This window comes from Hylaeus volcanicus, chromosome 2 (genome assembly GCF_026283585.1).
Source record: "Hylaeus volcanicus isolate JK05 chromosome 2, UHH_iyHylVolc1.0_haploid, whole genome shotgun sequence".
Taxonomy (NCBI): Eukaryota; Metazoa; Arthropoda; class Insecta; order Hymenoptera; family Colletidae; genus Hylaeus; species Hylaeus volcanicus.
In genome coordinates this window covers 13,439,786-13,458,215 of record NC_071977.1, presented here as the reverse complement: position 1 = coordinate 13,458,215, position 18,430 = coordinate 13,439,786, and the positions used below count along the sequence as shown (strand labels likewise).

Genomic DNA, 18,430 nt, shown 5'->3' with positions numbered 1-18,430 from the left:
CAGTTGCTTATTTCGAGACAATACTGTACTTCTATTTCTGACTTCCAAATTATAATAATTATGATACTACTAAATTACCAATCTTCCAAGTCCTTAACTTGTAACTCTGAATATGATAGCCATTAAAATGCACTGTTTAGTTAATTTCAATTATTATTATTATTATTATTTTATTTTAATAATCAATGTAAGTGTTTATTTTTATTTTGGCACACCTTAAAGATACGACGTACTGCAACAAATGGAGCATCGTTTATTAAAGTGCTTCCAATAGAGACTGAATCGGTTAGTGTTTATTTCTTCTTACACGAGTAATCTTTCTTTATTGCGTTTAATTTCACGATTTTCCCGCGGTTTATTCATCGGTCAAGTGCCTAAATAAACTTTCACTTTTGCAACCTGTATTTGTTCAATAATCACCGTCAAAGTACCGCTGACGTTCACGCATTCTTTCCTTTTGTGTGCTACCATAGCGTGCAATATTGTGCTGTGTTCAGCGCTATTAAATTGCATCCCCTCTCTATTCTCTTCCACGTAACATGTTATCAAACCCGTCATAACAATTACAAAATAATGATTCATGTAACGGTTCTATGTGAGTTGATCTCAAATTTTTTACGACATCTATTCAAAACCGTTCTGAGTCGATTCACTTGATCCTTCTTCGTCAGCTAAAATTATTTAACTATACGAGATTATATTGCTCGTTCAAAAAGAGAAAATTCACAAGTTTAGATTATGTTGGCAAGACGATGTCATATTACATAATTTCATAAAGGAAATTAATTACCGATTCTTATGTAGAAGACGCGATTGTAGAAAGTTGTGTTACAAAATTCCATATAAAGCCTGTGAAGTGTGAATTAAAAAAAACGATCGGTAGATAGTATGCATGTCAATTGTATTCTCTTTAAATTCGTATTTTTTATCACATAAACAACATTCATAATTTAAATATTCAAGAGGAATATTCACGCAAAGGAGATACAGATTATCTCCTTTTTCAAACTCATCAAAATCATAGTTATTGTATGAATAAATAATATTTTTAAACGAGGACGAACACAATGACAATACATCGTAAAAGATTATTCTCTTCATTATTCTGTACATTCTGAATATTGTTTACTACTGGATAACTAAAATTGTTGCAATTTTTTTTTTTATCTAATCTTAGTGGCATGTACACGTTTGTGTACATTTTTTTGTTCTTGTCAACTTTTGATGCTTACATAATAACAATACAATCAGCATAATATACGCAATTGTTTTACTTGTCATAGGTCCGTGTCGAGTATCTTATTATCGAATTCTCATTGTTGGATTGATCACTATTCTTTATGCATTCCTAAAATGTAATTCATTTCGAAATATCGAGATTAATTTTATATTTTATTAATTACAATTAGGACATCTTTAGGAAAAATTATGCGTAAGCGGTAAATCATAAAAAATATACACAGAAAGGAACGTTCGTATCGCGAGACAGGAAACTCAATGAGTAACATAAATTGGAAAGTTATAGAAAGGGAAAATGAAGAAAAAGCAGAAACATTCGAGAAAAAGAAAGTTTTTACGTTATGCATGTTGTGTATTATTGTTTGAACCAATCGTAAACAAAATTGGCAGATTAAATTCCAGGAAGCTTTTTAAAATATATCTAGACAGTTAATTTTTTTTTATCGAAGCAATATAATAAAATAAATAAAATAAAATTTGGGTTGGTATGCAACTGATTCCTATTTAAATTTGATCTTTAAACAGTGGTAACTCGTCATCAGCCAATTATGTATAAATAATTAATTTGCTTTATTTATATTACATTGCACGCCGATACGAGTACTACACGCAAAATATGTTTCATAAAATAATGGCATTATTAATAATGCGTTTGTCACTTTTACATACGTCATAAATCCATGAAATCTGCAGTCAATATAACGTAACATCCAGTTACAACGATACCATGCAGGTTGCATCATCTAAAATTATTTGACAAGGAAACGAAATAAAAAAGTCGATAGTTTATAATAAATTATTTTGACGAATGTTCTGAAAATACCAACAACTCTTTCACGATCAGTATCGATAATATATCAAGAAGAACATTTTCTCAAGTTTTATTTGAAATTTGAAGCAATTGATTAGCTAAATTAGCTGTATTACACGTTCGTATGATTAGGTGGTCTTACCTGCTGTATATGTTATCAACGTATTCATCTTTAACGGATTTACAAAACGTATTTACAAAAATTGTACCAAAACAGGAATTTATTTTACTCCACGAATGCTACAATATCAACTTTACTTTCAATATTTTTTTAATATTATTTCATACTGTATGCATTTTGCAGTTTCTTGCAGTTTCAGATTTCTTATAAATCCATAAAAAGTCTAGTTATTAATCTTAGAATCTGTCGATTTCTACCGATATTCGTAGCAACGAGTAAAAAAAAGAGATCGCGCGATAATATTTCCGTCGAAGTACGCGAGAAAAACGAGTCGCAGACGAACGACAGATAATCACTGTGAAAGAAAAAAGAAGTTTTCAAAGAAGGTAAATACGGGTTACGTGGGAGTCGAGGGAGACGACAACGAGCGACAGAAAGAGACGGCGGTCGTCGATTCGCGGGGGAAACGGAAAGGAAAAGAAGATTCTGTCAGTCAGTCGGTCGCGGTCGTTGTTCGTCGCATAACGGGTTTTCATGTAACGGGGTCGACCGACGCGTTCTTCTCTGTCTTCCTTGTTTCTTCGTCCGTGGAGGCCGAGGAACGGGCGGGTTCTCGTGACCGTTTCGAGGCCGGGACGCTGACCTAGAATCCCATCGAAGCCGCTTCTCTCTGCGCTCTAGCGTTCTCCAAGTTGCGCCTAGCACGGATTTCTAAAAATTTCGTCGTCGTCGTAGCTCCTCCTGGGTGACAAGTTCTGCTTTTGCTTACGCTTCACCAAACGAACAAACCTGTATTCGATTAGTTTAGAAGTTGTGTTTATTTAAAATTTGAAAATATCACGTTTATTTGACAGAAGAACGATGACCTTTTTTTTCTTTCTCTTTTTCTTTTTCTTTTCTTTTCTTTTTTTTATTGGAGCGTTTGGGCTTCGACTGTGAAGCTTGTTTACATTCTGTAATACATCATCATCTCTTTGAAGTTAGGTCGGTTAAAAACTATCCCATCTTTTGCTTACAATTAGCTTGACTATTTTATTTCAATTTTTTCATTTTCGTGCGGCAATACTATGAATTAACGCTAAAAGTACAATTGGTGAAATCAGAAATGTATCGTAAGTTAAAACGCATTACCAAGTTGTTGACACGGTTCTTCTGTGCAGCTTGAATTTTACCTTTATTTTATAATCGAGTGCCTCAAAGAGTTACAACATACACAAATCTGTTATTAAAACATAATATCATGATACTTCATCATGTTGACCATGATTAGGAGCCTCTCAAATCTCAAAAAAAAAAAAAAAATAATAATCACACTCACTTAGTGAATCTATAAGAATAAGAGCTTTTGACCATGTTTTTATTTAATATAATTTATCAGAAAGGCGATGCTGTAAACCGCAATTTTCTATTAAGTTTAATTTCTAAATTATATCCATTATAGATATGACATTATTAAACTTTAAATGAGTATAACTTCTAAACTAATTACTTAACATAGAATTACAGTTTGTGGAATTGTCTTTCTGATAAATTATATTAAGTAAAAACACGGTCAAATGCTCTGAAACTTACTCGTGTAGATTCGCTGGGTCAGTGCGATTCTTCTTTAGAGGGTTTTGTTTCAAATAGAAAGAGATTTGTCTATCTCATAATCATGCATCACAGAGTACAAAGAAGCTTCACAGTCAAATCCCAAATGCTCTAAAAAAATGTCATCGCTCTATCAAATAAACGCGATATTATCAAACTTTAAATAAATGTAACTTCTAAACTAAATATTAAATTTCTGGGTTGAATAAAACCACGATCAAATCGATCCGTTACAACGGACTGGCAATTAAAAATGAATTGGCGAATATTTGACGAGCTTTCTATACAACTAATATTAGGTTGTCCCAAAGGTTTCTGTCGTTTCGTTAGTAATACTTGCACAATATTTTAAGGCTATAGCGAAGGAGCTAAAGTTTCATAATCCAATCGAATTAGTTCCTGGACGGTGTTATGTCAGATTTGAGGTCGGACGTTGCCGTGTGGTAGTATAGATCCTCTTCTATCGACCAACGCAGGCTGTATTTAATGAAGTTTCTCGTGCAGCTGGTTTAGCTACACAATACTTTGCAACTATGATAGTTTTATCAGGACTGAAGAAACTATAGTGAGCAAATTCTTACCTAATTCCACCATACAGCGACCACGATCATTTCTCGATGGATTTTCGGCTTTTGAAAATGTTTGAACTGTTCACATTCATCTAGATCCCATGGAAATGACGAAGAGTATAATATTGACCACGATATACGGGCTTTTATTATACCCCAATGAATTTCTCCAAGCACATGCTATCATACATATTATGGATAGAAATATGTATGGTTCCATCTAAAAAAATGAATTTGTTTGTTAAATTTCCCACGCTTCATTTACAACAAAATTATTTACTCCATATAATTTGTCCACTCGAACCAAATAACTTTTGTCAAATCATTTTTTTTAGTAGCATCGTCCCCTTATGAAATATTTAACCATTTAAACGAGACACCCAGTGTATTGAATAACCTAAGTCTCAACCTGATGACCATTATTTCGCATGTATACTTGATATTTATAATAACTGTATAAGAGTAACAGATTGAGACTTGCATGATCTATAATTATAACATTATCTATATATTCCTTACAATGGAGATTAAGTCGAGAACTTGGAAAGTTGATGAATCAGCGTAACAAAATGACGAGTAAATACTTTTACTTGCACACAGAATTAGTTTCTGCATCTAATACATATTCTTAGATTTAATTACAGTGGGTGTAGCAAGTATTCATACACCGATCAATTTCCAAAAAAAACTGTGTAAAATTGTAATTTATTAACTTATTTGTTATAAACAATGACATTCTATATATTCTCGGAAATCTCTAGAATATATAGATTATAAAAAAAATAGCTATTTATGTAATTTGTGAAATTAAAAAAGATAGAATTAATCGATAGAAATGTTGAAGCAATAAGTATTCGTACAACTGTTTAATTTTTAAAACTTGGTTAAAAAAGAAACGTACATTAATTTACAAGTATATAACACTTCCTCCGTGGGATTTCCTCTTGATTTTATAATTATTGTAACTTTTCTAAGCATTGAATTAACTAAATTATTAGTTATTCGAAGTGGAATCTTCTTCAATTCCTCTATTAGAACCATTTTTAAAAGTATTAGGTTGTCCCAAAAGTTTCTTTCGTTTTATTAATAATTAATAAATATACAATATTGTATGTTTTATGTTACATTACTGAATTGTGTACGATTTATTTCGCTTCGTTACTGTTACAGCATCAATGTTCTATCAATTGTCTATTTATATAAACACTACCACAGAAAATAATTGAATGCAACTCACGAAAAAAACTTTTGGGACAACCTAATACTTTTAAAAATGGTTCTAATAGAGGAATTGAAGAAGCTTCCACTTCGAATAACTAATAATTTAGTTAATTCAATGCTTAGAAAAGTTACAATAATTATAAAATCAAAAGGAAATCCCATGGAGGAAGTATTATATACTTGTAAATTAATGTACATTTTTTTTTTAACCAAGTTTTAAAAATTAAACAGTTGTACGAATACTTATTGCTTCAACATTTCTATCGATTAATTCTATTTTTTTTTTTAATTTCACAAATTACATAAATAGCTATTTTTTTTGTAATCTATATATTCTAGAGATTTCCGAGAATATATAGAATGTCATTGTTTATAACAAATAAGTTAATAAATTACAATTTTTGGAAATTGATCGGTGTACGAATACTCTCTACACCCACTGTATTTGCTGTTACGTGTAGAATTCAAATTGACATTCCACAATATAAAGTTCCAAAACATAAAGAAAATCAACTTTTTAAATGTAATCACTTTGGCAAATTTTGTTCAATATAATTTGATAGAAATTGCTTTTCCATTGCATGGACTATCAAGTATCAGAGATAAAGCAAAATTCTTGTCTAAACATTTCGAATAACGAGTAAAAGATAAACAACGGAAGTTACAATGTTGGGTGGACTATGTACTCCCATGTATTCATTTGCGTAGCACTAGAACTACAAATAAAGGTGTGGCAATATATCCAACTGCTGTTCGGAATGTCCCGAGTCGATGTCTGCAATAACGCATTACTTTTCCACTATTTTTATTTTTATACTCGTCAGTGCATATCGATTACATGGAAAATGCAGAACAAATAAATAGCGAAATTGAAAACATGGAAAGCGCGACCGTTTATTTATTTCATGCTTTTATGACACAAACTAATATAATAAACACGTGCTAAATATAACCAAATGGTATGTGCACTTATGCAAAATGAAATGAAGATATCATTATATTAATTATTCAATATATTTAATGTATGTTTTCTTTATTATTGTACGTCATAAACGCATAAAATACACAAACTAGTTATAACGATGCACAGAAAAGTTGTTTTACAATGCAACATAAAGAAAATGGATCGATCTTAAAGTATGATCCTTGCCCTGCTAATAAATGCTTGATTTATATACTGTAAATGTAATTTATATTGTAATTTTTATAATCTTTATAACTTTATCTTACTTGCTTACTCGATGTTAGACTGTTTATAAGAATAGTAACACGTGTTCCTTCGATATTATCATACTTACGGTCTAAGAAGATTAATTAGCGTCGACATTTGAAACAAACGAAGAAATATTTTGCAGAAACCAGACACTTGGAAGTCATGCATAGAACAAAAATGTTCATAATCATTTTTCGTTCCAACTCGTACAAATAATTTTCGAAACTCACTTTTCCCTTAATTTCTAATTTCAAAATAACAAATTTTTCGTTCATTATTATAACGTTCCCCGTTACGAAAAATTCTTCATTTCGCTATATTTGGACAACCATGAAATACCAATGACGACAATAAATATAAGTGGTATGGAAATATCTCGTTAATAAAATGTTTGAAATGGCATATTTATTATATTAGATGTGGAAGGATAACGAAAGTTGTGATTATTATATTACATTATAGTATCACGAATAAGTTTTGACTATCTCTGTCCATAATTTGTATAACAAAATTTCACCTTTGGGCCTTTCAAGCGTAGGCGTTATACCGAATAAGTTTCGCACAAGGTCAATGACGGTTCTGTTTGGCAAGCTGTATTCAGAGCTGGATAAAATACATATTTTAAATAATAAACAGTAAATGATTATTTTATTTCAGATCATGCATGTATTTTTAAAAATAACATATTTTATTTGTTATAAAAAATGTTGTAAGATAATATTTCAAATAATATTTTATTTGAAAAACACATTATGAAAAATATTTGTGCCATAGTTCGGAATATTTTATTTATTTAATTTATTATCAGCAAATAAAATATTTTTATTTTACTAAATTATAGCGTATAGTATATGTATTTTCGTAATCTAAAACGAACGAAGTACTTTTCCTCTGCATTATAAACATACATTCAATGTAGTTCTTCAATGAATACTTCTATTACGAATCTTCAATAAGAATTTTCATAAAATGAGGGATAAAAAGAAATATTCTTCAATCGCAAGAAATAGTTTCTCCATCTGTGTATCATATTTACACAGTTTATTTTCAGGTTAAGAACTATGGAAAATATTCTATTTTATGCTTTATCTTATTAAAATGAAACATATTTTATTTTATGTGTTAGATTATAAAAATAAAATATTTATTTTTATGCTTTAACTATAGATTACCAAAATATATTATTTTATTTTACGTTTTACATTATCAGAATAAAATATTTTATTTGCTGAAATTTTATATCCCATTTGAAATACTATTTTATTTGAATTCTGAAGAATCTATTATTTAAAATAGTATTTAAAATATTTTCTCTACAAATATTACCCATCTCTGGCTGTATATTTGAAGTGTAGGTAGGAGCTGTTTAGGATTGTTAGACTTTGAGATAAGGAATTTGTCGATCTCGAGAACAGGATGTGCAAGGATTCATGGTTCTTACGATCTTTTGATTACTTAGGCTTACTACGTAAAATATTGTTTTGTATATTTAATACTTTCGAGTTATTCGGTGTAATTTCGCAAGACTAAATCGAGTCTGATGTCACAGATCAGCAGCGCAAATAGCGATTGAGTAACTCTCTATCTACGACAGATTATCTATTACCTTTATTAACTTTAACCACGATAGATTGTCGCCTCTTGTTCCTGATAATTTTCATGTAATTTCCTTCGCTTTTAATTAACTTCTAACCATATCTATTTAATAATTAGTTATTGTTTGTTTGTTTCTTACTCTGACAAATAAAAGGTAACATGATGTATAGGAAGGTATTGTGACGTAATTAGTCCTGTTAATTATACAGAGTGTTCACGAAGATACTAGCCAGCAATTTTCTTAAAAAGTAAGTATTAAAGAACTGATACAGGAAAAGGTTTTGTAATTTTCTACAATCAACATAATGGCATATATCGATTTTTTATATTTGCAATATTTTTGGAGAAAGAAAGATTTAATTTTCATTAATTTTCTTGTGTGCCTTTAATTTTCTAATCGAATGCTATATATAAGAAGTTGCAAATATTCCAGAGGCGATTTTTTTTTACTAGAATCCAACATCCCTAGAGGGATTGGACAGTCGTGCCTTTAGTTTTCTCGTTTTGTTTCGGAAGTTTAAATTTCTCGAGGGATCGAGAGAACAGTCGCGTTTATGAAGCTAGACAAACCTGCTGCACCCATTCTCGAATATGGAACTTGAAGAGGAGGAATCCGTCGATGGCCTGGATAGCACCATTGGTGCTGCAGCCATTCAACAAACGATAGATTCGGGTTGAAATCCCTGGTCCAGGAATCCGATCGATCGCATCTCTCTCTTTCTACTCGAGTTTTTTTAAACGAGGCGCTCTCTCTCTCTCTCGTTCACGTCGCATATTATTGAATTTTAGACGCATACTACTGTCAGATTTCGATGATTAATAATTATTTTCAATAAATACCACGACACCAATACGATGGATAAAACAAATAACAAATTCTTGCAGGATACCAGTCTGGGTTATTCATCTATATAATGTGTATATTTCATGATGTATTGGGTGTAAACATTTCTGTGCTTTCCAAAGGCAAACTTAACCATCCTTTTTTCAAACGGGATTGTAGAAGATCACTTATATTGCTTTAATTTTAATTGTTTTCATTAAAAATAAATTATATATATTCCAAAAGAATACATGAAAACTGAAGTTTTAGTTGAAGTTCCTGTATTTGAATCAATAATTTTAGCTGCAATTTGTTATTGATTACGCACTTATTCTTCTGCACTTTATTTCTACCCATCGCTTCCTACACTTCAAGCTTCGCAAGTTTTTCCCTTTCAGTCATCTTTAAACTTCAAAGTTAAACTCGAAAAAGAAGAATAAGAAGAAGAAATCTGTCTTCGGTTTAAATAACTCGATTGACAGAGCAATCGTTTCCGTTCCAGTTTCCAGTAATCTGATCGACCAATTACTTTTTCCCCCGTACACTTTTGTACCGTATTAGAACTCGTTTCATATTACTATAACGGTATAAACACGCTGCAAGTGTATCGTGTCCGATCGTTCGTGTGGTTTTGTATCGCTAGTCTCCAAAGGCACGAAACTTTAGGAAAGTTTACCGTCAATTACATCGCTATATATTAGGTTGTCCCGAGAGTTTCTTTCGCGAGTTCCACTTAATTACTTTATGTGGTCGTGTTTATATAAATAGACAATCTAATTTCATAGATATTCACGTTGTAACAGTAATGAAGCAAAATGAATCGTGCATAATTCAGTAATGTAACATAAAACATAAACTATTTTCCATGTATTACTTATTAATAAAGCGAAAGAAACTTTTGGGACAACCCAATAGTAGTACATACAGTGGGGGTAGAAAGTATTCGTACACCGATCAATATCCAAGAACAACTATGTAAAATTGTAATTTATTAACTTATTTTTTATAAACATTCTACATATTCTCGGAAATCTCTAGAATAGATAGATTACAACAAAAAATGGCTATTTATGTAAGTTGCGAAATTAACAAGAAAAAAAAACAATTAATCGATATAAATGTTGAAGCAATAAGTATTCGCACAACTGTTTAAAAGTACTTTACTGGAAATTTGACGTTTTAGAAACTCTACTGTAAATGGTTCGTCATAAGAATCGTACAAATACTTATTGCTTCTATACTTTTATCCACTTTTCGCGTGTTTTCGTTAATTTCACAAATAATATTAACTAGTAAATGTTGTTTGGACTATATCTATCTTAGAGACATCCGAGAATATGTAAAATATCATTAATTATACAAAAAGAAGTTAAGAAACTACAATTTCACAGAAAAGTTTTTTGAGAAATTGATCGGTGTACGAATACATTCTACACCCACTGTATAGTGTATCTGATACCTAATAACAATATTTACAACAATTGCCACCACCACCCACCTGAATCATCAAAGTAAATGTCTTGCAAGCAGTCTGGAAAAAGAAAAAAATGTGGCCTCATAGAGGGTTGAATTTTTTATTTTACGTACGATGGACAAATAGCTCATCTTTTATTCGTTATTTGAAATTCATATGTAGACAAGAATTGTGTCTCTATTCCTGGGGTAAACCGATATTATTTATTTTAATACTAGTATTAAAGATATTATATCTCGAGCTCTATCCCATGTCACAAACTTTAACCTCTTGTGTTGGCAGCTGTTCGAAAAGTTGCGACGGGACTCTCCACACGAGCTTCTGAAAATCATTCCTGTAGCTGGGGACGTGACGGAACATGAATTGGGCATCTCAGAAACTGATCAGAACACGCTCATTCGATGCGTGTCGGTCGTCTTTCATTCCGCTGCCACGGTAAAATTCGACGAAGCGCTGAAACTTTCAGTTACCATCAACATGGTCGGCACCAAACAGCTATTGAATCTGTGCCATCGCATGCACAATTTAGAGGTGAGACCTTCTTGGCAAATTGTCTTTTCGTACATTCGATTCACTGTATAATACCTAGGAAACGGCATTAGGAGACCAAATATTAAGCGTTCCTAGTGATTTTTTTTTTACAGAGAAAAATTTTAATTTTTGTTTAACTTTGAGGATATTTTCTCATTCTTTTAAAGTACATTTGGTGATTTTTTCAATTCGTTTCATACGGAGATCTTTAAGATATCAGCTGTCCTCTACAGCAAAATTTCGCCCAATTAATAATATCGTAGATTAAAGTTCGATAGGTTACTTCTAAATCCTCAACTTGAACTTTAGTAGCCATCTTAATATCTGTTTAACTTGGAGTTATAAATAAATTAAATAGACTGCGGATCTTGTGCAAACTAAAATATTCGCAAACGTTCCTATAAAAATTGAACCTAAATAAGAATTTATTTTATTCTGCAAATGTTACAACATGAACTTTACTTACAATCTTTTTTATATTCTTGCATATTGTTTGCATTTTGCAGTTTCTTGCACCTTTAAATTTTCTATAAATGCATAAAGATCTGCAGTCTAGTTATAAATAATTGAATACAGAGCCACAGAATTAATTCCCATGCCGAAAAATTGTAAATATAATAAAGTAAAAAAAAAAAAAATGTTCTTCCTATGTAACTTTAATCTTCAATCTGTAAATTTTGATCGATAGGCCCTCATCCATGTTTCGACAGCATATTGCAACTGCGATCGTAAGGACGTCGGCGAGGAGATTTATCCGCTGTCAACCGAACCTGAACACGTAATCGCATTGACGAAGGTCATGGATACCAAGATGGTTGATGAAATAACACCGACTCTGATCGGCAACAGACCGAATACCTATACGTTCACCAAAGCCCTCACCGAGAGGCTGCTGGAATCGGAATCCGGTTATTTGCCAGTCGCAATTGTGAGACCTTCTATCGTGTTGTCGTCGTTTAGAGAGCCAGTGGCTGGATGGGTAGACAACTGGAACGGACCGACTGGAATTATTGCCGCTGTTGGCAAAGGTGTCTTCAGGTACGTTGGACTTGAAGTCGCCTTGATCTCCCATTACAGTTGGAACAAATTCGGTGAATCGCTCAAGGCCAATGGGAGGAGTTATCCCCACCACAACGCTTGACCACGCCTACGATTCCCTATCCTTCTCCTCATCAGACGCTCTCATTGGTTTACATCATTTGACTACAGCCATCGAAAAATAATAAAAGTATAATAGATTTATTTTACTCTAAGGAGTAAGCTAAAAGCATTCCTTCAATGAGTATAGATGAAATGTGACGAATATTGGACTATAGCAATTGTATTCTGTTGTTTTATGAAATTATTAGGTTGGAACATACAGTGACCAAAAGAAAAAGTCATGAAAATAACATGTGTATACAAAGAGTATTACATAATTAGTTATCAAATTCATTAAAGCTTGGTAACTTCACATAATTTTTACAGTAATCCCTTTTTTCTACAATGGCTCCTTACCTACTGTTTAATTAATATTTCTTCGTGAAAGAAAAGCACGTAATCCATAAACACAAAAAATTGGAGAAACCGTAACAATACACAGTGTCAAAAAAGAAAAAAGAAAAAAAAACAGTTCAAAGATAGAGAGGTTACTTGTACATTTCGTATGTCACAACCTAATATTTGACGAACTCGTTCCTCTTCGAAGGTCTTGTTAACCGATCTACCGTTATCGTTGCAGAACTATGCTGTGTTACGAAGATAAGGTAGCAGACTTAGTACCGGTCGACATAGTGATTAACTTGATGATCTGCACGGCATGGAGGACCGCTACGAATCGCACGCAGACGATCCCCGTGTACAATTGTTGTACAGGCCAACAGAATCCAATTACTTGGAAGCAGTTCGTCGAAATGGTGTTTAAATACACACGAATGCACCCGCCGAACGGTGTGTTCTGGTATCCGGACGGACTGTGCCGTCACTCCGTTATAATGAATAAGACGTGCTTGTTCTTCCAGCACATGTTACCGGCGTACGTTGTAGACTTTTTCCTGCGGCTAAAGGGTAAACCGACTATCATGGTCGACATACAGATGAAGCTCCACAAAGCCGCCACTTGCTTGGAGTACTTCAGCACGAAAGAATGGAAGTTTAGAGACGACAATGTTCGTCGGTTAGGGGAACAGCTCAGCCCCGAGGACCGAGAGACTTTTATGTTTGATGTTAGAGAAATTAACTGGGGAACGTATTTGGAGGACTACATATTGGGAATTCGACACTTCATTTTGAAGGAGAGTCCGGACACGTTGCCAGCTGCTCGTTCACATATTAAAAAGTAATTACCATCCTTGTGACTTTTACAATTTCCGAGGCTTCGACAGTTGATTCTGATACAGTTTTTATTTCTTATTCGAATACAAATTTGCCCATCGCTGCATAGAGCAAGAGAGTCGAATACAGAAATAAACATAAAATATCTCTCGTCTGTAAACTTTGTATTTTAATGATTTTACTGTGTTTCAGGTTATATTGGCTTCAGAAAGCTGTACAATTTGGGATGTTGTTGATAGTGCTGCGTTTTCTGCTTTGGCGCAGTTCCGTAACCCGAACTGCATCTTTGTCACTGCTGTCTATCGTGCTACGCATGTGCCGTATGATTGTTTGACGGCTCAGAACCCTGGTTGAGGATCGCGACAAGCGTGATATGAAACAAAAGTTAATCGTAAAGCATAATTTAAAGGTGCGGATTGTCCTTCGACTTCACTGCTCGGCGTTCCCGACGATAAATCGCTATGTTCACGCGTCCCATTGTTTGGCCTTTTCGATGTTTCTATTTGTTCGTAAATATTAGCGTTCGCTAGCTCTGTAATTCTGCAGGATGTGTCGGTTGTAACATTTAAAAAAATACGCAGGGTGAAGCAACGTGTATGCGAAGCTTCCGAAATTATGTGAATCCTTTGTTATTCGAAATTGCTCGAAAGAGTTAGTTAGTTAATCCTTTTGTAATATTTGCGTCGTCTTCTTGTTCGAGATAGCATTTACAAAAAGAGAAAAAAGTAAAAACGGAAAGAAAGTTCACGTTTTATTGCGAGTTATCGTGACGCGTTCTCTTTTATGCCGCCAAGGTGTAACGTTCTTGAACATCGATTTATCGCATATCGCCGATTTGTAATGATGGGACACTAGGAGTATTCGATCAATTTAGATGCCATGAGACCTTTTGGTCTGGATTTCCTGGATGTTTATCTGGGTGTTACTTTGCGGTATCATCGAGCACCGCCTCTTAAAATAATACGACGCGTAAACTCCATGAGCCGGCTGGTCGAATACTGGCCGAATATTTAATGTATCAGAAAAAACCTTGTGATTTGCTATCTTAATAACATCGTTGAGATTTTTTTTTAAATCCTTTTCTAAATGTTTTAGCTTGAAGACCAAAAACGATCATAGTTTACAGATCATTTAAGGAGAAATATTTGTTATTCGTATATTTTTACGTTCCAAATATTTATCTCCGCAACGGTTAAGAATTTAAAAAAAATACTTGTTATATAATTTGTTCTTTTCGCGCGTTGAAGCTTTGAACCAGTTTCCTTAAATTTTTAATCGACAAGGTTTTACTGTATTCCATTGCCGAGGAAACACGTTTCGCTGCTTTGTTTTGCCAAACAAAAACAAACCCACATTTAATATTAATTGTAGAAATAAATGGAAGCGGTAGATATATAAATGTATTTTAACATAGCCAAACAAATTTTAACGCCCGTAATCTTCCTTCCTTTTCATAATTTTTATGCGATAAATTAAGAAATAACGCGAACTTCTCTTCCTGCAGGATTGTTTAATCCTTTCACGCGTGGGTTTTTAAGCGCCAACCCCGCTCATTAAGTGAGTTCTTTTTTTCCACAATTTAGTATAATATGCCGCTACGTACGGCTGTATATGATGAAATTACGTACACATAAAAACCCAAAGGATTAAACATTAGCCCAACGTCGAATCCTTTCGAGTCTAATGTTGAAACATCAATTTCCCTTTAAATTATTGTTACAAGTTAAACACGCATACGTTTATGTCTAGTATTCGGGGACATTTTTCCCACAAAGTAGTACATCGCTGCATAGACTCAAAAGGATTAATTAAAAAATTTAAATGCCGGCTAGAGGAGTTACAAATACGTCGTGCCTTTGTGTCGTCGCTATCTGGCATTTTTTGTTCGTTTGTACTGCGACGTAAGATACATAGATGGATATTTAGCCATGTTCATATAACAAATACGATCGATTTATTCGATTTCACTATCAACGAACCAAGTTACTTTTTGGAGGATTGGGGAAACATTAATGAATTATAATTTCTAACCTATATCTCTACTACAATTTTTAATCTATACATATATTAGAATTTCTACATTCCCTTCGGTTTTGTGTACTTGCCCGGAATAAAAGATTACCGTATGCTTATAAAATTAATGTTTAAAATATTTACTTCGTTCATGCGCTGTATCGTTTGACGTCAGCCTTGCTCCTTTTCCTTTAATAATAAACAAAACTCGATGGATTACACGAATAATGTCAGCATCATGGATAATTTCATTCGTTGTTGATGAAATTGAAAATAAATCCGAGAGACATCTTGACAAAAGTTAAGACATACAATTATACTATAACGAACAAAAGACTACTGAAGACGAAATGTCTCGTACAATGTACCCGATAGATTTATTCATGTTTAAAGTGTATTAGCGTTCCTTTCGAATGAAAATTTCCGTCATGGAGACCAATCCATTGAAATACGTAGCCAACGTCTAACGTTTTTTCGAAAACTGCCACCGGTAGGCAAAAAATAATAGAATCATAACCGAGGCACATGGTTGACGAAGGTCGTTGAAACGCTTGAGGGTAAATGTGAGAGAAGATATAGAAATATCACTACGTATCTTACGCGTACTATGGTCATGGTATTACTGACGCTAAAATTTTGAAGGCATTGGCAACTTAATCTTATCTTCCGGTCGAGTTCTTCGCACGTAATGACATTTATTAAGCGGCTCGTTCATCGAGCGACGAGGAAAGCCGAAATTAGAATCGATAGGCGAAGAGAAGACAAATTTGTATATACGAGTTATTGATATTAACGAAGAAGACAATTTTATATAATATAATTCGTGCATCCGTTTCGTCACTCATTCGTGTATTAGACTTTCCAACGCGTATTTCAGTCAATATGTCTCCTCCGATGTACATCTATATTTTACCGCGACATCCTATGTACAGTACAAATTTTCAATATTCGTATCCAACACCGTTACGGATCAACAATTAGCTGCGCGCGCGAACTTGTTTTAAGATCGAAGAAATCCTCGAAAATCTTGATGCTTGATCCACAAAAAGCGTTTCCTTGTAACTGTCTATGCGAAATTATAGCACAAGTTTAAGACTTCTTTTATATATTAACTGATGGTACGATAAATAGATGTAAGACTTATTCATCCCCGTACGAAATCGGTTAACGAAAGAACTAGTTCGCAAGCTCGTATGATCCGTGAAATGTTCTGCGTATTAAACGTCCGAATCACACAATAATATAGATTAATTTTCAATTCGATAAATATTGAAATTTTGATTACTGTAGTCTACAGTTCACATTATACGCATATGGAAGGATTACACTTGATGCGGTGAAGGATTATTATGCTTGGCTACGTTTTGATGTCTCTAGCAACGTACGATAAGATTTCGAGTTACGGCTTGGTAATTTAGCATGTAATACTCCTCGCTATCTTGTGCGTTCGATGAGTATCTCTGCGATGTTTACATTCTCGTGAATATTAATTTCGCGTTTGTATTCTGCGAATGTTTTGTTAAGCGTTCGTTAACCCTCTGTAGTCCATTACCTCTTCGGCATTAAATGTTAATATAACGTTTATCGTTTCGATAATCATATTCAGACTCTTTTTTCAAAGTGTCTTATAATATTGTTAGAACCATTGTAGGGAATTACAGAAAGAGTTTAATTAAAGTTGTCTAAAACCATTGATCCAAGAAACATTTTCAATTGCGTTGTGTACTTTGTCTGTTTTACCATTGAAATGGTCAATGGAGGGTTCAAATAATACTAACCTTCACTATCGATACTAACAAATGCCTTCGGTTATAAATCGTGTTCTTTCGATAAGATACTGCAACGTTTCACCAGCATTGCAGCCAGCTTGTTCAAGGGACAAATGACATTGATATTGGCATGCTTCATGTAGCTTACATTATTTTAAGGTATCTGTGCTCATGTCACGGTTCATTGACTACCAATCACCGAGCTCATAGTACGGTTCACTGGTAGTCAATAGAAGTTGTTACGATTGTTCTGCTGACGTAAGCACAAGTACCTTGAAATGACCAAAGCCACACAACACACACCAATGTCAGTGTGTCATTTAAGCTCTGAAGTAGTTAGCTGCATTTGCTGATGAAACTAAGGAACATCTGATCCAAAGTACACAACTTTACACCTGAAAGCCTTCAGTTAGCATCAACCATAGGAACTGGATCGTGAAAGCCTCAAATATCTTAACCTTCACGTTATATAACATCATCTAAGTGCTAATCTACATACTCATACGTTTTTACTCTGAACGTTGCCTGTGCCTTTAAGATGATTAAGTCGTGAGCCATTCCCAAAACCGACTACGATTGTTTACAACCGAAACATATTTCCCCATAATTCGATTAGATCGTCTGTTCTGTTTGAATGGGCTTCCTTTGAATATTATTTCGCGAATCCATGAAACGCTGCCAATACACAATGAGAAACCACGTCCGAGGAAGAGAGCAAAGGAGGAAGACGGAGAACAAGTTGAAAGGGGTCGATTAATGGCGTAAAGAAACGATAAATAATTATTACTTAGCGCTAGGGATAAAAGAAGAGAAAAAGGGGTAGCGCTACCGAAGGTCACCACCTGCTAGTCTCGTCTGTATCGTTATTCGGTTAACACAATGCATACAAGGAAACAATATTTAATATAATCAATTTAATAAACATTATACTGTACTACTTATAAATTACATTAAAAACAATGAACCATCGCAAACGGATCTTTTAACATGCCCTTTGGAATGATCAATTAATAAAAGTAATAAAAAAGAATTTTCCAATCTTATATATAATGTATGATATCGTGACTTCCAGACTCATAATATTTGCATTTGCACCGATATTTTGCTCATATTACCAGCTTTTATTTCTAGCCATAAATGTCTTGAT

General features: G+C 33.5%; 1 protein-coding gene across 1 annotated transcript; it reads left to right on the top strand.

Annotated features, from left to right (window-relative positions):
• Window positions 1-4,294: 4,294 nt before the first annotated feature.
• On the top strand, window positions 4,295-17,207 carry LOC128884884 (putative fatty acyl-CoA reductase CG5065). Its single transcript, XM_054138549.1, has 5 exons — window positions 4,295-4,326; window positions 10,876-11,188; window positions 11,877-12,226; window positions 12,909-13,505; window positions 13,694-17,207. The coding sequence occupies exons 1-5, from the start codon at window positions 4,295-4,297 to the stop codon at window positions 13,833-13,835; spliced, it is 1,434 nt and encodes a 477-aa protein (XP_053994524.1). The 3' UTR covers window positions 13,836-17,207.
• Window positions 17,208-18,430: the final 1,223 nt, after the last annotated feature.

Coding starts and splice junctions, on each gene's coding strand:
- LOC128884884 (XM_054138549.1), top strand. CDS start 4,295: ATGATAGTTTTATCAGGACTGAAGAAACTATA. Junction 4,327..10,875: donor TCAGGACTGAAGAAACTATA/GTGAGCAAATTC, acceptor TTTTAATACTAG/TATTAAAGATATTATATCTC. Junction 12,227..12,908: donor GTTGGCAAAGGTGTCTTCAG/GTACGTTGGACT, acceptor TTATCGTTGCAG/AACTATGCTGTGTTACGAAG.